The sequence below is a fragment of the Colias croceus genome, chromosome 3, assembly GCF_905220415.1.
Source record: "Colias croceus chromosome 3, ilColCroc2.1".
In the NCBI taxonomy this organism is placed as follows: domain Eukaryota; kingdom Metazoa; phylum Arthropoda; class Insecta; order Lepidoptera; family Pieridae; genus Colias; species Colias croceus.
Window position 1 is genome coordinate 9,846,500 of NC_059539.1, and position 22,184 is coordinate 9,868,683.

The 22,184-nt window shown below is 31.9% G+C and overlaps 2 protein-coding genes across 2 annotated transcripts; one reads left to right on the plus strand and one right to left on the minus strand.

Annotated features, from left to right (window-relative positions):
* Positions 1-3,531: 3,531 nt before the first annotated feature.
* Positions 3,532-10,830, minus strand: LOC123706396 (centromere protein I-like). The gene is made up of 13 exons (XM_045655656.1): positions 10,575-10,830; positions 10,309-10,461; positions 10,120-10,205; positions 9,683-9,790; positions 9,098-9,244; positions 8,941-9,003; positions 8,589-8,704; positions 8,172-8,332; positions 7,742-7,899; positions 7,173-7,319; positions 6,743-6,875; positions 6,141-6,378; positions 3,532-4,965 (listed from the first exon to the last, which is right to left on the minus strand). Exons 1-13 carry the CDS (start codon positions 10,741-10,743, stop codon positions 4,587-4,589), a joined length of 2,058 nt encoding a protein of 685 aa, XP_045511612.1. The 5' UTR covers positions 10,744-10,830; the 3' UTR covers positions 3,532-4,586.
* Positions 10,831-11,690: 860 nt separating this feature from the next.
* Positions 11,691-20,577, plus strand: LOC123706185 (BRCA2-interacting transcriptional repressor EMSY). Its single transcript, XM_045655352.1, has 6 exons — positions 11,691-11,866; positions 12,006-12,180; positions 14,763-15,057; positions 15,130-15,298; positions 15,415-17,298; positions 17,365-20,577. The coding sequence occupies exons 1-6, from the start codon at positions 11,806-11,808 to the stop codon at positions 17,829-17,831; spliced, it is 3,051 nt and encodes a 1,016-aa protein (XP_045511308.1). The 5' UTR covers positions 11,691-11,805; the 3' UTR covers positions 17,832-20,577.
* The last annotated feature ends 1,607 nt before the right edge of the window (positions 20,578-22,184 follow it).

The window sequence follows — 22,184 nt, forward strand, 5'->3', positions numbered from 1 at the left end:
GAGCATCAGTAAGGAGAGGAAATGGAAAAAATAAGTTACGAAGCGGGATTGCGATTGCATTATGAAACCAAACATGGACGGGTTATCTGTAGACTGTAGTCGAGTTGCGTCTTCCATTTCTTTGCTACCTTTCGTTAGACTAGGTTCATTTCCAGAACCACTACCTATTCTCGGTTTACAGTCTTTTTATTGCCTTCAAATCCAGAACATAAAATACCGTTTCATTGTTGATATTCCCGAAACCTAAAATCTGTTGCAAATAACGAGTATTTCTGCAACGATATTTACCTTATCTTTCCAGTAGGTCCCTACAAGTTGGCATTCGTAGGAGGACCGTACTAATTTATTTACTGAGTAGGTGCTTTCTTTTGATTTCTTTTCCAATTGACGAACATATAGGGATACAAATATTCAAAAAGTTTCCAAGTATGTATACAACCTTCAAATGTAAAGCTTAGGCAGTTGCGCTTATCCCCAATGTTCCCACGCTCGAGGCAACAGCGAAAACTTTTTACGCGTATTTAATGGGGGCCCAAGCACCTCTCCACCTTGTTTTAATTCCTCGTTTCTTTACAACTCTGTCAAAATATAATGGATGGGCACGGGCCGGCTAATTGAATCCATTTTTCATAATTGACGAAACTGTAAGTACTTTTTTTGTTGCTATTTAAAATAAATGAGCGACTGCCTATTCGCTCTTTACTTTTGTTTAGAAAACGTTTAGTTTAAATTTTAATGAACCGTACACTAACAGAGTGGTCAATTGAAAATAAATGCAGTTTTTCTTTTAGACGGTACCTATTCTAGTAAATTCTTGCTTATAGAATTTCTTATCTTTCTAGTTTTGGTAAATAAAAAGGAGCGTTCTATGGGCGGTTTTGCTCATATCTAACCATTTCAGTTTTCACGTCACAATGCAAAAGCGATTTTTTATCTTCTTTTGCACGCTATAGTAATCAAATTCCCAAATTAGGCCACAGGATTGCCTTATATCTGAACTGGTACATATTTGATGGTAATTGCTATCCCATGTTCGAGTACCTACCTACATCTGATCTAGTAATACAGTCGACTCTCGCTAATTCGAAGGGACTCGAGGGACTCTCAAAATATTACGAATTGATAATTCGTAATATTTTGAGAGTCCCGTTGAGAGTTTGAAATATCAAATGGTTCGAAATTTGTGAGAGAAACTAAAAAAAACTTCGAATTATTAAATATTAATTGTTAATCAATTATTATTTATTTAGCCCGCGGCTTCGCAGCAGTCAAAGAAAAACCCGCATAGTTCCCGTTCCCGTGGGATTTTCGGGATAAAACCTATCCTATGTCCCGGGGTAAAAAGTAGCCTATGTCCTTTCTCGGGTATCAAAATATCTCTATACCAAATTTCATGCAAATTGGTTCAGTAGTTAAGGCGTGATTGAGTAACAGACAGACAGACAGAGTTACTTTCGCATCTATACATATAATATATCTGTAGAAGGGTCAATTCTGTACATTGAAAATATAGAAAAAATAAATACCAGGGAGTGTTACTGGATCGATACCAAACCCAAATATGTGATTAAAAAAATTTTTGTCTGTCTGTCTGTCTGTCTGTCTGTCATCACGTGAAAACTAACGGTTCGATTTCGATGAAACTTGGTATAATTATACCTTATTATCCTGGGCGTAAAATAGGATACTTTTTATCCTGGAAAAATACGTAGAAAAAAAATAATCTTAATTTTTCAGTTTTATCCATAGACGTTGTTCTGTAGAACTGCGAACACACGTTGCGTATTATTATAGGCCTAGCCGTATTTGGGTCCAATAGATATTTATAAGATATCATTGTTAGAGTTACTCAAAATGGAGAAATAAACCATCCACGCGAAGACCGACATCCGCGCGGACGGAGTCGCGGGCGGATGCTAGTTTATAATATTAGTATGGATTAAATGCTATTCTACATACTCTACAGTAACCGAATGATAACTAAACATACCAATTCGTGAGAAGTGTAAAGTCAAACTAATCACAAAAATAAACGGCTCATTGAATTCATAGGTACTTGACTACCTGCCTACAATCTTTCCGCCTCTTTCTCTCTGCAACTTTGAATTGTCGAGTGTTGGACGCCGATGAGTTCGAATTAACGCGTCGTTTTGTTATATAGGTAGTAATGATATTTTCATTCGAATTACCAAGTGTACAAAAATGTATGGATTTAGTTCGAAATATAAAGAGATTTTGTAGGGACCTCGTGATAACTTTGAATTAAAGAGAGGTTCGAATTATCGCAGGTTTGAATTAACGAGACTCGACTGTAAATATTTTTAACCTGGTACGCTTAGGTATGTATCTACATATAATTTTGGTAGAGCACTTTTAAAGCGATTAGTTTCAATAATCTTTTTACAAGTATTACTTTCATCATGCTTATGCGAGTCTGAATTAGGTAATGTCTAAAAGGAAAAGATTTTTTTTCTATGCTAATATTATAAAGTGGAAAGGTTCGTAATGATGTATGTATGTATGTATGTATGGTTTTCACGCATAAACTACCGGACCGATTTTGATGAAATTTGGCACAGATAATCTTTAGACCCTGAGAAAGAACATAGGCTACCCTTTATTGCAAAATATGTACCACGGGCGAAGCCGGGGCGGACCGCTAGTATTTCATATGATACATTTTCCCTTCCAGGATTAATATGAAAAGCGATTAATAGATAAAATGTATCGTGTATAAAAAAAAATGAAACAAGACTTGCATAATATTCTTTATTTTACAAAGGTGGGCTTACAGTACATGCGACTCGCACAATTGTACTTAACAATCATTAATTGTACCTACATATTATCAATTATCACCTAAACCAACATTACCAATTTGAGGTTTTTTGCGGTTTTTCTTATAATTTCTATTGGAAAGGCAACGTATATTTTTGAGTCATAAATGTTCTAATTTCACATTTTCGAACTGCATCAGTTAATATAGGTAATTGGGTATTTGAATAATAAAAAATTATCGATTTTTTTGATGTATTTTAAAACTTTATTAATAATAATATTGATATTTAATGCAGAAAACTATAAAAAAATATTTTTTCAATGAATATAAGCAATTAAAAATTGATGAAATTTAGATTAAAATCACGTGACTATAAACGCGCCATGACTGGTCACCATAGATGTGACGTCAAAATGTTATAGTTGTAGCCTTGTAGGTATACGTTTTTCTATCAACTGCAAAGAGTGAAAACTAACATTATGACGTCACACGCGTCCGGGTGACGCTTCGGGAGTTGTCGGTGTGTCTTCGGTACTGGATTCAAAGACTAGTTTTTATTTTGAAATAACTTTTGAATTATTGCAAAAAAAAAATTAAAAAAATAGTTTTGTTATAAAACTAACATAACTACAATATTTCCATTTAGCACATAAAATTTTTTTATTCAAATAAACAATTGTTTTCAAATTATATAATGTTATCACTCAAAAGTATATAAAAAGACTTTTAACTATTTATTATACTTAAGGGTTTTATATGACAAAGTATACATTATATTATATACAATACCACTGTTATAACATTAAGCAAATATTGAAACGTTCGCTTGATATTCAGTAACGGTCAAAAGGGTTATCCAGTGTTCGCATACAAATTTGTAGAATTACGAAATTGGACATTAATCATATATTTTTACGAAAAGGGTAAAACCCTATTCCTCAATTTTGATTTAAGGTTACAAATATTTTCTTGTATTTATTTTACATGTGATAAGTATACTAGCTGTTTCCCGCGGTTTTACCCGCAGTGCTTCGCTCCTGTTTGTCTTAGCGTGATGATATACGATTCCTCGATAAAATATGGGCTATCTAACACCGAAATTTTCAAATCGGACCAGTAGTTCCCGAGATTAGACAAACAAAATCTTCAGCTTTATAATATTAGTATAGATTATTAAAATTTGAAACTTACATCGAGCGCGGTCATTGACAGGCGTGTGAAAAACATTCCAAGAATAACTTCTTTTTTATAAATCGCAATTAAATTTATTTTTAAAAAACCTTTTTATACTAATAAATCGCTATCACTTAAAATGAACATTTGCTTAAAATTTAACTTTGTTGGAAAAATAACTTCGTTTTGATCACATTCCAGTGTTTATTGTGAAATGGCAGTATGTATAAATCTTATTTTAGCGTTATTATAACTTAATCTAAAAGAAAATAAAAATTAAGGCGGCATTGTTTCTCCTCCACATTACCTTAAATATCATTATCTCTTAAAAACGGTGTTTTGATTGTAGGTATAATTTACTTATTTCCCCACTCAAAAAAAAGGTATAATTTACCCCATATATAAATAAACTAGTCATATATCCCGGTTCTGTCAATATCAACCCGGTATATAGACAAAAAAACATAGCTTTCAAACTCAGGAATAATAATGTAAGACTGTCAATAAATTAAAAATATTTGAAAAGAATTTTAGATCGGTCCGTTTCAAATGAGATGTAAACCCGATGACAATTTGCGTTTCAACGAAAACTTACAAATACGTGAAATAAAGCCACAGTAAACTTAATTACAAATCAACACAACTCCGGCATCGCCATTTTGACAAACTCGCTCAAGTTGACAAACTCATTATCTATAACCGTATCAAAAAGCAACTTGTTCTCTGCATCCAACTGATTAATCGCTTGCAATTTCATATACGTGTATGGAGAGAACGCCAAATGATTGCGTATACTCAATTTCGCGTCAACATCCGGCAACAAATTGGCCAACTTGTTGACGATTTGCGGATGCAAGTTGCTGAAAATCAGGCCTTTTTCACGATTCGCTAGAAACTGTTCATAGTAGCAGCTGACGAAATCTGACGTGTACGCTTTGAGCATACGCATCGGTTGTTGGTAACGCTCGTCTTTGCCGTACCTCGCTTTCATGGTGGAGAAGATTTGTTTGTACCTGCAAATAAAATTTAATTATACTATTTTTTGTAACATATAAGGTAATATTGGATTTAAGTTATACTTGCATTGAAGTATTTATAAAAAATATACTCATATTGAAAAAAAAAAGAAAAATTTACAAAAAATCTCTATGATATATTAAACAATAATTTTTTCTATATTATTATATTAGAATCAGAGACATAAATATCTGGACCACCAAGATAAAGTAAATAATTGTGGACGTGTTCTCTATACAACATAAATAATTACAAAATATTATATAAAGTTAGAGGTACATTAACACAGAGGTGAGAAGATATTTTCTAGCAATTTATATCATTTGTAATCAGAATAAACAAGTTTTCTTGTTCTACTCTTTGTTCAAGGAATCCTTAGCAGACAATAAAAATTTATTTTATTGGGTCTTGTAGACGATTTTTTTTTCTCACTCAACGAGGCGTTAAGATGTTATTTCGCCTTTTTCCTTGTTTTTTCTTGAATTTTGTGTGTTCAGTGAGTTTAATTAAAATATAAACCGCTAAACTAGCCGATTATACGGTAACCTTGTCGATTTGCAATGAAGACACTTTATTTTAAACAATAATGCTTCTCATAAATTATTGTGTTGTCAGTATATTACAATAAAAAATAAAAATGGAAATAAATTTTTTAACGAAAAATTAAATACCGACTTTGAAAAAACAGAATGGTCTGTCATTCTGTATTTTCCTATTTTAAGTCAGTTCAGATTTTTATTATCAAAATAAGTATATAAATACAATTCTGAATTTAGTAACATGAAATATTTTATTCAAAACTGTTTCATGCGTGTGCAAGGAGACATTTCAGTCAGATACAACATACTACTGTGACGTGGCCACTTTTATTATCAATATTTTATTATCTGTGGCGTTCCAAAACGGAACCGAATTTCAAACAGATTCGACCGTTAATTTTCTCTAGTCAATACCCAGTTTATTTATTTTTAATTACTGATTACTGAAACACAATTTATTTTCTTGTATGTGGTAAAACATTATTTAGTATGTATTAAAATATTGTAATAGTGAAAGATTGATTAAAAGTTTAATTTACAAGGTTCTTTCATTTTACATGGATAACAAAACCCCATACTACCAACTGAAAATTTTACCATTAACCTTAAAAATAATAAAACACCATACTTACAACAAAATCAATTCAGCGAGGTTGTCCTGCATCACAGCAGAGGGCGCCAGCAGCGGCAGCGCGAGCGGCAACAGCACGGGGGGTCGACACCCACCAACCCCCTCTCGACTCCCAACCCCCATGACCCCTTGTTGGTTCTTTCGACCCCTTTGACCCCCTTCATCCGCGTACGCTATCGCCTCGCTGCGGGCGCTCTGACGTAACGAACGCACGGATGAGAATAATACGCGCGCGTCCTCTGTGGAAAGGATTGATTGAGCAACATTTGATTTAATTTTCAATTATTATAATACGTTGAAAATGTCGCTATTCAAATTACACATGGTCTACTTTCTTCTTTATTTTTTACAGAAAAGCGATAACTTATCGTGAACTTGTACAACAAAATCTGTCTGTACAATATAGATTAGGAAAAAATTTAGGATTTTGTACTTTGTCTGTATTCTTGTAAAAGCATTCTGCAAAGCACTGATTGCAATTAAATGCAATTTTCATCAATGATCATTGGTAAAAAATTTGAAATGTAAGCACCACTTGGCTCATAAAGTTGCACTTTTTATCACACTGTCATTTTAGAATGATATAATGAAAAATAAACTAACCAGGATTAGCCTGCAGTGCTTTGCTGCACATATCATTGAGTTTAGACGCAACCATCTGTAAAGTAGTTGAAAAGCTAGCATCCGATGACTCTATACTTAAAAAGTACTGTCGAGACCTCGTACTGGCATATACCTGAAAAAAAATTACATTGAAATAAACATTTGGTACTATGAAATGATAGATTGGCGCGAAAGGATGCGGGTTCGAGTCCCGCCTCGTGATCGAATTTTTTCATTTCTTTATAAATTTATATTATATATACTTAAGAAAAGCAGTAATAAGTAATGCAATATATGTATTGCATTACTTATTACTGCTTTTCTTAACGTATGCGTTATATTAAATATTTCGTCAACGCGGAAAAACTTCATGCATTAAAATAGTGACATATAAGCCAACACCTCCCAAAGAATAATATATTTTTCTTACCAAATTAGTATACATAGATGTGATACTCTTGAGTATTGCACACTGTCGAATCGGGTGCGCTCTGCAATATATCTTTGTGAATGTGTCCAATATGTTACCAATGTGCTCCGGACTCTCCACATCGACCCATTCCATTAGATCCAGTATCTGAAAATATATTTGTTATTTTATATCAGCTTCAATCTATACTAATGTTATAAAGCTGAAGAGTTCCTTTGTTTGTTTGAATGCACTAATCTCAGGAACTACGGGTCCGATTTGAAAAATTATTTCGGTGTTAGATAGCCCATTTGTCGAGGAAGGCACGCATTATTAACTTTTAGGTATCATCACGCTAAGACCAACAGGATCGGAGCAATGCGGGAGAATCCGCGGAGCATAACTATATATTCGGCTCTGCGTTATTGGCGCACTACAAAGCAATGGTTGTTATAAAATTAAACAACACAAAATTATTTTAAAGAAATCTGATTTTTTTAAATCACACTTTTTATACACTTGTGTATAAAGTTCAAAAGTGGACAGCAAAAAATATTTTTCGGAAAAAATAAATCAATACAGTATGTTACCTCCACAAAATAGTCCTCTTCATTCCAGAAAGGCAAGAACTGCGCTAAGAATCTTGTGATAACTGGTAGCCCTTGCATCAGGGTTGATTGGAAGACGGCCAACTGGCGGAGTAAATCCTGTTTCTCAGTATAAGTGTGGGGCGATATGTCTAGGAAACCTGCAAATTTTAACAAAACTATCTGTGTTGAACCTGTTATTTATTAAGTAAATATGCCAATGAACTTCAATTGGTTTACTCTTGCACAGTTATAACTTACAAATTAATAATCATAATATACAATTTATATAAATACAATCTAAAATAAAACATCCTATTCCATCCATTATTATAAATTATATTAACAATAAGGCAAGGCTTTATTATCAAGAACTTGAAACTTTTAAGTTATTAATAACCCACAAACAGACTTACAACCAAGAAATACTCACAATTAATAAGCAAATGGTGCAGATCATGTGTGAAAAACGCATGATCGGTTTGATCGGCCAGCGCAAGCAGTGTGAGGCCAGTAGTGTTACACAGGAACGCGCGGAGACGCGTCGGCCGAGGCATGTTGTGGTTCAAACTATATTGCAGTAGTGATACTGGCCTGAAATATAAGAGTTTTATAATCAACAACAGTTATTTTTTTATTTTTATCAATTACTGTAAGCACTGCTCACTGCTTCTAGCATAAAAGATATCCAAAATTCAAAGGGTACAATTATGCAAATAAACTCAAGTGCTTTTCCTAGCATTTATTTTCTAGTGAAAAGTACAAGCACTGCTCTGGCTCAAATAAAAAATTACATATTATCAAAACATAAATATTGTCAACGCTTATTGAAAATATAAGTATAACTTACTCAGAAAAGTCCAAATAGTTCTTCTGAGGTGCTTTATTGTTGTATTGCATTGAGCCCACATGAAGGAATTCCATATTAGGCACAAGTGGCTCTGCTTTCTTATTTCTGCTGTTTTCCTACAAAGGTAATACTTAAAATCACTTTTAAACAACGAAATTTTATTGTAAATGTATTTTTAATATAAAATTATGATAGATAATGTTACAGGGGAAAGATTATAAAATTTTATTGAGATTTCAAGGTAGACTTGAATAAGTGGAGATCCTTTCACACATTTAGGTTACTCGTACAGAGTTAATCAAGCACTTAATATGGATATAAGAGTAGCAGAATAATACTAGAATAGACTTACCATTTTCATGGCATTAACCCAAATAAGTCTTTGTTTTTCTTCACTTTTACTATTTCTCCTATTCTGCAAATAAAAATTCATCAATTTCATTATTTTTATATAAATAAAGTGTATGTATAATTATATTCTAAAATTAATAGAGAACTTAAAAACTTACCCGACAATTTTGGAATCTCGTCAATAAATTAGCATTTATTTTTCTAAATGCAGTGTGTATAGATATAGAAGGAATATCTTCTGGGCAACATTCTGGTTTGTAGGATTTGAACAAACCGATCAGTACTTGCAACTGTCTGAATAAATTCTATAAAATAAAATCATTTATTAAAAAATTACTAACCTAAAAGTATATTACAAATCTAAAAGTTATTGTTACCTTTCTGTCATATTGGCGATTGGAACTAACCATTCCATAATAAGCCAGGAAAAAAGAGAAATGCGTTTTAAGAAACATTTTAAGTATTTCTTGAAAACACAGATAAAAATGTGGATATTTTGTCAATGAGGGGTCTTTTATAAATAAATCATCCAAAAAACCATGTAATAGAGCATTTATGTGTAGCATAAAATACACAAAATATTTTTGTGTACATGTACGTATACACATACAAAATTCCACAAAATATTTTGTGTCATAACAAATATGCAATAAATCATATTTTTTTTGGTTCAATACCTTTGCCAACAGTTTTAAAAATATTGGGTTCAACTTTGTGAAAAAAACACAGTAATATCTACAAACCTTTTTGCTTTCCCTCTTTTTAGCATGCTCCATCAATTCTAGAACTCTATTCCTTGTAACATCTGATGGTTTTGTCAACATATAAACGAGTTTCAATGCATGTACAGTCTGAAATAATAGTAAAGCTCACTTATAATTATGTTTCAGGCTTCAACCTGTACAAAACAATACAAAATAACTATAAGTAGGTAATAATAAGTTCACATTTATCTGAGTTACTAGCTGTGCTCCGCGGTATCACTCGCGTGGCTCCACTGCTGTTGGTCTTAGCGTGATTATGTATAGCCTATAGCTTGCCTCGATGAATGGGCTATCTTACACCGAAATAATTTTTCAAATCGGACCAGTAGTTCCTGAGATAAGCACTTTCAAACAAACAAACTCTTCAGCTTTATAATATTATAGTATAGATATATTATTCTTTAATAAATACTCACAAGCACTTCATACGTCAAAAATGTGTAAAACAATTCATAGCCCATGTCCAATGCAGTCATGTCTATAGAGTCGGCATCCATTGCCGCTGAAATGTATGGGAATATTAATTATAATTATTAAAAAATATATAAATATAGGTAAGCACTTAAAACTGCAATATTTTATTCCATATTGTATGTGAAACCCACCTGTGAGCCAATCCAATACATGTCTAATTCTAGGGAAATTATTCTGGTTTTTATTATTTGCTAAAAGCCATTTTAAGCAATACTCCACGGTATTTTGAGCTACTTTGTCTTGAGGCACAATACAAGAGCCAAGGTTCACCCATTTTGTAATGGCTATAAAAAAAATCAGGTCAATCAAAACATAATTTGTAATACAATACAATATAATATTATAATAGTATGGAAATTGTATCAGAAAATAAAAACATATAAGAACAACTCCTTACGTATACTTAAATTCAACCAGACTTTAAACAAAGTGTGGAAATCATCGTAATCTAAACCAGAAGTATCAGCGAGTGAAGCTAATTCTTCTATTTTACTTTCAAACAACTGCTTGTCGAATCCTTTCTTTAGAGATTTTATGTAATCAATAATTTCTTCGACGTCCGTCATGTTAAAACCACCAACAATGTATTAAATATCACTATAAATGAAATTAAAACACTGAAATTTAATTTCAATTTCAAATTTTAAAATATACGTTGGTTCATGGTTGACAATTACAACATAAAATTGACAAGGGAGAAGAGACGAGATGTTTGCAATCACGATCAGTGTTGCACTATTTCTCTTTAAATCTTTGTGTATAATTATTGTTAACGAAAATTTGATCAAATTAAGTCAGAAATTTTAATCATGTTTATAAATATTTTACCGCTAATGTGATATTATTTTTAGGTTCTTTTTACTTGCTTATCCGCTTAAAGTATGATGATGATCAGCATGTTTTTCTGTGAATTATCAAATACACCAAGCTTGCACCAAACAATATCCTTTTTGTAATAAAATTACTCATACAATGTTTATAATTACTATTTAATATTCTAATTATTATAATATTATTATAAGAAAACGTCATAATGACATTAGTCCTAATTTTATAACAGTGTCCGTAAATGCATAAAAACGCAAATCTTTGTCTATGGGTATAGTAAAGAGTGTGGTGCATTAAAAAAACTTCGCCAAAAATAGGAACAATGAAGATTGAATATTTATATACAACTTCATAATTAAAATGAATAAGGAATTTTAAAAGTATACGGAAGAACATAACATACAAACTAAAATGCATGTTTTTAATTTATGGGTCAATATCGGAATTTAAAACATATTTTAAATCATTTTTCAATAATAAATAGTAATGTGTATCTTAAATTTGAAAAAAACATCAATAAAAATTTAAAATTATTTTAATGTTACATTTTCAAGTAACAATATTCTTTCAAAGAATAATATTTAGTAAAAAATTATTTCAAATTTTAGAAAAGTATTGTAAACCCTTAACCATAGACAATACTCAAGCTATCCGTTATTCGCATCCGAAATGTCAAAATGAACGAATTGTCGTTTGAAGTAAACAGTATGGATATTTGCCAGTAAGATATTCTAATGAAATATGGTCAAAATCATATAATCAAGAAGTGATTTAAAAGTGTTTTATTCCAAGGAATAAACATGTGGCCCATGCTCTTAGACCTGACCCGCGATGAATGCCGCCGGACGCTTAGAAGACTCGGTATATATTTAGTTTTATAAATGGCATTCGTTTTCCCTCCTATGGTTTTCTTGTGTCCAGCACAAGCATTTTAACAATTGAATCCTATAATATTATTTACTTTTTCTGTACAAATGAGTGCTTATATCCTTGTTTATAGAATTGGAGGCCTACTCGAATATGGTAAATGTGTTTAGAGCACAAGGGGCATTAGAAGACAACAGAAAAAAGTTGTTGGAGGAACTGCGCGCCGTTTTGCATATAAGCCACGATCGTCATAGTGCTGAGGCGCGGCGCGTGTCCAATGATGAGCTGTTAGCTACTATTGCTGAACAGTAAGTTAAAATTGAGCATATTATCTATAAAACTTATGATTTATGTTCAATTATGTACCCTGTACAGTTAAAGATGGCTGATCATACTTTAGTAATGCTTATGTTGCAAAGCTAATTTTAGAACAAATTTCCTCAAATTCATTACATTTCTGATCAGAAAAAAGGATTGAAAAGTTTTAATTAACTTATTTTTATAATTTATGTCATTTCACTCCATGGCCATATAGAAGTTGGTACCTACAGTATCATGGGTATTATTTACAATGTATTATTGTGAAATAGGGGTAATAATATTAAATTTATTTCATATTCATAAATATATTTTGTATAATGACAAGCATTGACAGATAGATAACCTATCAAAATGACATTCTTTAATTTCAGTTTTTAAAGAATGAAAAAAGGATATATAATATCTATTGCCACAAAAAAAAATTATATTGAAATGTTTTAGTATCTATATTTTTTTTTGGTTTTTATGGCATTCAAATGCTTTATTAATGCGGTGTGTCCCTTAAGACACATAAAACTGAAAGAATAGAATAAATTCGATTGCTCAGGCGGGTCACGAGTGGCTGAGTTGGTTAGGCATCCGCCCCGGAATGGCGCGAAGGATGCGGGTTCGAGTCCCGCCTCGTGATGGAATTTTTTCTATTCTTTATAAATTTTTATGTTTTAGTATTTCATTTTTTTTATATTTTATTAACAAAATTTAATTTCAAGAACTTTCTTTAATCAATTCAAATGATTTAATTCATACAAAGGACAATTGGGAGTTTTTAAACCTAATGAGTAAGTAAATGAAAATAAAAATAATAGGAAAAAAGAAAACACTCAAAAAATTTTGTGATTTGTTTCTGTTATAAAGTTTTATAATTTAATAAATCAAAATTTAAAACTTTTTATCTTAAATTTCTAACTATACTTATTGATGAAATTTTATAAGCTCTTGAAGCTATCCCCGATATAGAATAAACGTCAAAACACTTTTTTATAATATATCAATCTACAAATATATAGGTATGTAATACACATTATATATTATACATTATACATAGCATGTTAATGTTATTATACATATTTATATGACAATATGAAAACTAGGTAAAGGCAAATGCTTCCAGGTTGCAGATGCTGTGACAATTCATAATACAATGTGTAAAAACTTTTTGGAATATATAAAATTTCTTATTCTTAAAAATACTCTTATAAAAAAACTCAAAAGAAACATACCTTTATTTTTGAATTAACCAAAAATTCATTCAAAGATTTCTGAAGATTTGCTTGCCACTCCTTAGAATGGAACAAATTAAAATCTGTACCATACACAGTTCAACCCTGTATATAAATAAAAATGTACTTCTGAAGGTGTTGCTAAGAGGGACTCTACCACTCTTAGTAAAATTATATTTATGCATTTTTGAACAATTATGAAACTTAATATTTTAACGGACTTAGAATCAGATAATGCTAGCTTTGCGCCCACAGCTAAGCTTGTGTGGACCACTGTACTTAATTTATTTATTTACTTATATACTCTTTATTGCACACACAAAGTTTGACAAAATCAGGATAAAATGTGAATTTTATAAGAAATATGTAGTTAGTATCATATTTTACATGACTATATTTAGCAAAAAACTTATTTGTCAAAATTTTCCAAGTGGTGTTTACAAGAGTGACATATACACACAAACAGATAAATGGAATAAAATACTAAAATATTTTTGGGGTCTATAAATCATGCATATTGCATAATAATTAATCTTTAAAAAATATATATAACTAAGGTAAAAAAGAAAATAGTCCCATCACAATGTAAATCTAACAGTAATCTTGTAGGATTATCAATTATGGACGTCCTTGAACCTATACATATTTTTGGGTATTGACATTTCCGAAGTTAAGTTTTCATCATATACAATACTAGCGGTCCGCCCCGGCTTCGCCCGTGATACATATTTCGCAATAAAAGGTAGCCTATGTTCTTTCTAAAAGATTGTCTGTGCCAAATTTCATCAAAATCGGTCCAGTAGTTCATGAGCCTATTCATTACAATCAAACAAAGTTTTCCTCTTTATAATATTAGTGTAGTCACAGTGTAATCACAGTTGTTTGTAAATATATATAAATAACTCTGAATATAATTTTTGCATTATTACTTATTTGATACAAATAAAATTATTATTGCTCTGTTGCAGATATTACAATTATAATACAATGTAGTTTTACATTTCATTTTATGATGAATAGGCCTAAAAATACATGTAACTGGGATATTACCTAGATTATTGCTGATTCATTTTATTGCAAGTAAACCGAAAACCGAAATATCTAAAATAAAACTTTCCTAACTTAAATTAAATAAATGGTGACAAAAAATTGAGTTAAATATGTCATAGTCCTATGAATTTTTGTATTACTTGACTATTAAGTAAAAATAAAAAAGTATTCTGAAATTTAACTTTTCAACCGAATAGTAATTAATCAATGCCATAATTTACAATAATTTCACTCCATTGGGTAAGTTCACACATTAGTATTTGTACCTATTTTATTTAAGTTTATTTGGAATATTGCAGATTATCTGGCCCAAACACAGGTCTAGGATGGATCATCGAAGGTCGCAGAAAAATTCCCTTAATGCCGCGTGGCATTGCGCAAACTATGTACACCGAGATTGCGGATAAAGTGCAAGAAGCCACAGTGGCCGAAAATAAAGAATTACAAATGAAAATTGATGCTGAAGAACTTGTTGCGCCAAAGTCTAATGAAGAGGAGATTCGTGATTCGGAATCAGCTGACGCGGCGCTGCAGTGCAATGAAAGCATGGAGGAGATATACCCACCAGTTGCCATGGAAGACCACTCAGCCAAAGTTGGTGATCACTTTAATGTCTTAATTCTTCTAGTAAGTAATTTAGTTTTAATAACCCTCCACTTTTTCTAGATCTGGGAAACTGAATTAATATGTCGTAAAAGGAAAATTCCCGAAAGTAGCGTATCAAATGAAGATGTGCCGCCACCAGTAAAGAACATGAGAAACATACCTGTGAATGTAAATCAGAAACATCTCAATATATCACAAGTATACTCGAAATATTCACAACCGACAGTCAGTAAGTACCATAATATAATGCAATAATTATTAGTTATTTATACTATAAATAGTATATAATTTATAATTACTATTTTAAACTATTGTTTTTTTAAACATATACTTTTATTTTTACAGGCAAGTCCTCAAGTCAATCCAAGCATTCATATAATCAAGTTAGCAAACTTTCTTCGACTAAATCAAGTCAAACACAAGCACAACGCTCACAACACAGACATAGAGCGCATAAACAAAGAATGCCCAAGTCTCATAAAAAATCTCAAGAATTAAAAATGTCGCCTAATAAACAATATAACCCAGTTTCAATGCAGCTAGAATACTCAGGGCCGCCTAACTCATTCCAGGCTTCCTATGCTCAGTCCGTATTGGGAAATAAAAACAAATCTGATTATATTGACGAAATGAAAACAAAAGTAAAATCATCGCCTGGTATGGTGAGCGAATCGCCTACAATGCATTTGCTAAGTCAGCCGGCGACTGTTCCTCATGAATTAGGCGTATCAGAAAACGCACATCCTGACGATCATTCGTCATTACAAGCTCAAAGTACCCCTATACCTAAACAGTCAGCTGCGGGCAAACAATGCCAACTATTAATAAAAAATAGAGCTGAAGCAGACAAAAAAGTACAAATGCAAGACTTTAAAATTGTACAAAAGCCTAATGATAACATAAAGATTCTCTCTAATCGACAAGTCGTCGTTGCGCCAAGTTCTACCCAAAAGGCGTTAAATACACGAAAACTTGTCACAACAAAAGTTATTGGTTCGATACCAAAGGGGCGATCGTCCACAACTCCAGTTAAATCCATGTCAGAAAAGATGGTTGTGGTATCAAAACCCATTGACAACAGAATATCACATCCAAAATTTGTTATAACCTCTTCATCTAGTACATCAATGAAAAACCCTATACCAATAAGTGCAAATAACTTATCACCCCCGACATCGGAGCCTTTGACCCCCAAAGGGATTCCAGCGACCGATTTGAAAGTATCAGCAAAAACATTCGTTCTTAATCCAAAATCTGGACAAAAAATGGTCGTTTTGCCGGCGAAACAAAGTAAAGAGGGTCAAGTACCATTGTTCCATTTTAAAGGAATACCCACTGCAATGAAGCTAGTGTCTGTAAGCTCGCAGCCAAACACGCCCGTTGCTAAATTAAATCCAGGCATTGCAACACCAAAGCCAGCCGTTCCTATACCTTCAAGCACAAAAATAGTAGGTGTTGAGCCTATTAAAACTGCTAACTTAGCAGATATCGTCCCAGTGAAGGGATCAACGCCAGTGACGACACAGAAAATGACGAATCCCATTGTGCGACCTGTGAATACTAAAGGAAATGTCATTGTTGTTCCGAAAGGCGCCACAATCGGAAAAACACTGACTTTTACCAAAAACGGGAATGATATGTCAAAAATTATTATGGGTAAAAATGTAAATAAACTTCTACAGGCTAAATCCGAACAAGGAGAGTCGTCTAAGTCGGGCAATGTAATCGTTTTAGAACTTAACAATGAACAGTCCGGTAGAACAACTACCATGTCTGAAATACTAGATGGTCGCGTTGCTAATACTGCGCGTTCTCATGAAGAGATTAAACAAGATGTCAATCAAACAATTACTCAAGATACGCCTGTATTATTTGAAAATCAAATCGCCGCAGAGAGTTGCACCACGGCGAGTCTAGACTCGTCGACGAGTATGGGTGATATAGTTCCTATGGAAGAAAGTTCTCTCAACTTGATTGAAAAAAGTGAAGAACCGAAGTCCACATTTAGTCAAGACACCGAAGTCGCAAAAGATTCTTCAAGCGTCACTGATTGGGAAATGGAGCTCGAAACGGTGACATCGAGAAAAGAGAAGGACGACGACAAACTGAACTCTTTACATCTAGATCTCGGCATGTCCAGTGAAAGCGAGAGTGAGTACATGGGCGACAACGGAAAGAACAAGAGCAAGCACTCGTCCCAAGACAGCATACAACAAGAGACACAGCGAGGTAAGTTGCGTTCCTAGCTACTTAACTTACCGAGAGATCCTAGTTTAACATTGATGCCATTTTTAGGGATGAGCAGTGAAATATATAGCGGGTCGGGTCTCTCGCTAGCGACGAGAACGTTGCTCAGCCAGTTGCAGGACGAGGGCTCGTCCAGCAACGACTCCTCGTTCGCGCTCAAATCCAAAAAGGCGGACGACGGCGGCGAGGGTTGCGGCAAAGCGGACAAGTCCGAGTCGGACGCGCTGTCCAAGGCGAAAGCGAAGCTCACGCAAAAGGTGGCGGAGGCGCAGTCCCGACAAAAGCGGATAGACGTGTATAGTACGGCAATAACGACGTCGGAGATAAACCTAGAATCGTTTTCGTATTTAGATGAGAGCCTGATGGCGGGCGACGACGAGTTCGACTCGAAGCGGGCGCCGCGCCGCAGCACGCTGGACGAGCAGCTCAGCCGCTTGCTCGGCGAAGACTCGCAGGACTCCACCGACTCGCAAACTGTAAGTGAACGACTGCCTCTAGCCAGTAACGACCAGTGAGCGGAGGACGCTGTGCGAGGTTGTGCTTTGTGATATGCCGTGTATATATTATTACTGTCCGTGGTGAACTCTCTTGTTTTCTGTGAAAATATATTGACACTCGCGTGCGTTGCGTCTTTGAATGTGAAGAGGCTAAATTGAACGACATGACCTGACTAATATTTGTATGAAATGGAACTTCATATTTTTATATACTTGTATGTACATTATATATCTTTTATTCTTTTTGTATTGTTTTACTCGAAATGTTTACAAGGATTGGTGTAAAGTTTCACTGATCTTGTACGTTATCGCCAAAACAAGTAACGTGTGCTCGCTAAATTGCCTTAAGAAAAATAACAATTGAATACTTGCGTGTCTTTTACGATAGTCTTTCTAAAATCTTTAAATCTTCTCGCACCTGTTTATAATATGGAAAACACTGACGATATTTTAATTAATCAGGAATAATTTTACTTAGTAAGTTAAATTTTAAATGTATTAATTCCTTATGTTCGAACATGAAATAAGTCAAGATCAAATAAATGATTACAAAAGATTTTCAATTAAAAATCAGTCTTGATAAATCTTATGTAGTAGTTTTTCAATTATTATTCACTAATTGTTATATTGATACGTTTTACTTGGTGCAACTTGCTTCAGCTATTAACAAGAAAATAAACATAATATATTAATATAATATATATTTGTTATTATGTAAAAAAGTCAAGAACTTCCTTGCCTGTATACCACAGGGTTGAAATGTAGTAAGATAGAAATTTATTATCCTAGATTGAAAACCAAAACTACAACGTTTCGTTAATCAATTATAACATGCATGATTACTTGAATAGCCCAAAAATTCACACTTTTTAGCGTATCTTGTCTTCTTTTCCTGTACTTAAAGCAATAACATTAATATATTTACTAAATAAAATACAAAACCAAATAATATATTCATAATATTATGTAGATACATTGTTATATAAATCCATTAAATATTTATTACAATAAATGTACTTTTTCATAACAAAATATAGATTATTATACAATATATATTAGGGCAACTATAATGTTAGTTATTTTATTTTACGAAGCATTATTCTGTATTTAATTTGCTTGGCAACAAAACTTGAATATAGTTTACTCGGTGTTTATAAAAACTTTTAAAATTAACATATCCATTTTTATATAAATAAAATAATTAAACCAATGGCATAATAAAAAAATATATATTACTATTAAGTGGAAGGAAATGCTCAAGCAATAAATTAATTATTTATATATAAATTAATAATAGGTTATTTATTTGGATAGAATTTGGAAATATTTATTATAATATTGTCATTGTAAGATAATTCATGTTTTTTTATGTCTGGAATGTTGTCTTTGGGATATTAATACAATATAATGTATTATAACTTAGGATATTCACTACGAAATGTGTCAGTATAAAAAACGCAGTCTTCTGTAATAACGCAAATTTTAAAATATCAAAATTACTATTGTAAACATTTTAACTTTTCAATATAAAATCCAACTTTAGCAATCATTGTATCAATTCTCTGTTAGTAGAGTAATATATTTTTATTTTATCAGGAATAAAATGTAAGTGATATTATGAAATATAACCATTGTGCATAGATTTCAAATGAGACCAATGTTTGTTGGCGCAAAGTTACATCTTAGCTGGTCATTCAAATTTGTAAATTGTCTTCATCCTGTTAGTCATTCATAAATTCAATTATTTATATTCAAATCGAATAAAACACAAAGTAATAATTTTCCTTTTTTCTTTTAAATTGAAATTTAAAAAAAAATACCTACATGACATTTGTAAAATTAGGTACATACCTATATTTTTTATTGCATTTTCGAAACGATGTCAGTATTTCTAAACCCATAATGTTATATTTCGTAGGATTAACATTATAATCATTGTAATGTAAAGAATATGGAAAAGTATCATTTAGAATTATTATTTTCATACAAAATAGATGTCTAGCACATTACAATTGTATTTAAAATATCATCCATATTAATTAAAACTACAATATGATAGTTTTCTTGTCGTGTTCCTACAATAGTTGTCTATAAAATAATAATGTTATTTGTTAGTTTCATGTAAAATACACTAAGTAAGGATCGGTGTTTTATGGACATGTTTTGATTTACAATCATTATATCATAACATTGTATATTACGCATACGCACAAATTAAAATACTTTTAGTTTTATTTAAAGTTCTTGAGAAAAAATGAACACTCACATTGATAAGATATTATTGTGTAAATCTCCTAAGTTTTGAACCTAAAATACAGTGTGATTTCAAAACAACGCAAATAATGCATTCAAATTAACATTAGCAAATCTCTTATCTCAAAAGTACTAAGAAATAGTGTAGTACAGTGGATTCAAGTTCTCATAGAGCGGGTTGTATGTTCAATGGTGCATAATTATTTTAGGCTAATCAATCTGTTATAGCAATATTATTTGTTTTAGTTTAATTTTATACTTGACTCTGTCCAAGCCGCTAGACTATTTGTTAATATTTTATTTGTTTAATCTTTATTCTTATACAATTTTATTCCTTGCTAACAAAAAACTGTTTATACACATTTATGCCTACATACAAAACATTAAATGGCCAATAAGTAGTTACCCAATTAAGATTTTATTTCTATTTAGATTTCCGCCCGTGGCTTCGGCCGCGTTTTCAAAGAAAAACTAGCATAGTTCCCGTTCCCGTTAGATTTCGGGGTAAAACCTATCCTATGTGTTAATCCAAGTTATCCTCTATATGTGTGCTAAATTTCATTGTAATCAGTACAGTTGTATTTGCGTGAAAGTAACAAACACACACACACTCATCCTCGCAAACTTTCGCATTTATAATATTAGTAGGATAGATTTATATTAACGTAAATAAACTTCTGGCAGCTTGGAGAGAGTAAAGTAATATAATATTAGTTTATAAACATCGCAATGGTATATGAGCAGGGTTTTATTGAAACGTTAAATGTAGTGACTTTGGTCCAACGAAGATGTGGGACGCAATGTTCCAATAGGAAAATATAATATTTAGTCTCATTGAATTTTTATTCAAAGACAAACATGAATGATTGGTTTTTCGTCAATTTTAGCGTAACGTCATTTGTGCACTAACACCAATTTTTTAAATGAATTTCGTTATTTACAGTATTGTAAAAAATAAACACTGTTTGATAATTTTATCTGTTGCCAATGTTCAAAAATCAGTAGTCTAATTAAGTGGTGAATAAAATAATACATAGAGGTACGGAATTGTATAACTGTTTTGTTAATAACAAATGAGAAATGTACATATTTTATTAATGTTTTAGTTTCGCGACTGTTGATGTGCTATAATAGTGTAATAAAAGTTATTGGTAAACTTTTCCACCTTTCTTTGATTGATTGTACAATACAGTAAATAAAAATCTTGTTGTTTTTTATAGACTGAGGTATTATTCAAAATCTAAATACGTGACTGCAAATTTAAACCATATTAAACTACATAATAAGACGTTTTGTTTGGGACAATCTGTTGTAGTTTTGAATTACTATGAAAGTTTATCAGCCAAAATAATTTGTACGCACAAATGCATAGTAGCATATCAACCATCGTTGTTAGGTAAATTGTTTTGATGTAGCGCCAATTTATCAATCATTGGAACGATTCTTTTAAAACTTGTGAATAAAACAAAATTATTATCAAAGTCGTAACACAGCATGTTCGGTAATATGGTACATATTTTATAATGAAACGAAAAATGTGCATTAATATATATAGTGCCATTATTAGATATAGAAAAAACAAATTGTAAATATTATATTATTGTTTTTATTGATATATCAATAATAATAAAATGAGTTAGTATATTTGTATTATATTATTACTAAAAGTAATTTTATTAAACACATTTTGTATGTGTATGTACGTTCTACAAGTAGTATAGTTTAGCGAAATGTTATAGTTTTACATTTTGTATGGATGCAGGTGAATATGCTTAAGATTGTTCACGATGCGATCGAATCGTGGATAAAATGTGTTCCAAAATATATTTAGGCCGCAACCCCATAGGCGTTGTTGTAAAAATTGTACATTTATCTCGTTCAATGCAATGTTAACGATTGACCTGCATCAAGTTTTTAAAATAGAATAAGGATTTTCATTTGTTTGTCGGCTGTAAATATATCGCATAGAATTAGTTTCGTTCTAGAATCACTGCAAACATGTTAATACAATTTTGTGTTTTTGGCATCGAGTTTATTTTATCTACTTATTTTAAAAATAAACAGTTTAATAATTTGGTGTGTTTGATTGAGGTCGGGCGGGTTGAATAAAATACCTTA

Coding starts and splice junctions, on each gene's coding strand:
- LOC123706396 (XM_045655656.1), bottom strand. CDS start 10,743: ATGACGGACGTCGAAGAAATTATTGATTACATAAAATCTCTAAAGAAA. Junction 9,245..9,682: donor AAAAGAGGGAAAGCAAAAAG/GTTTGTAGATAT, acceptor TTTATTTTATAG/AATTTATTCAGACAGTTGCA. Junction 4,966..6,140: donor CTCGCTGAATTGATTTTGTT/GTAAGTATGGTG, acceptor TTTTATTTGCAG/GTACAAACAAATCTTCTCCA.
- LOC123706185 (XM_045655352.1), top strand. CDS start 11,806: ATGTGGCCCATGCTCTTAGACCTGACCCGCGATGAATGCCGCCGGACG. Junction 12,181..14,762: donor TTAGCTACTATTGCTGAACA/GTAAGTTAAAAT, acceptor GGAATATTGCAG/ATTATCTGGCCCAAACACAG. Junction 15,058..15,129: donor TGGAAGACCACTCAGCCAAA/GTTGGTGATCAC, acceptor CACTTTTTCTAG/ATCTGGGAAACTGAATTAAT.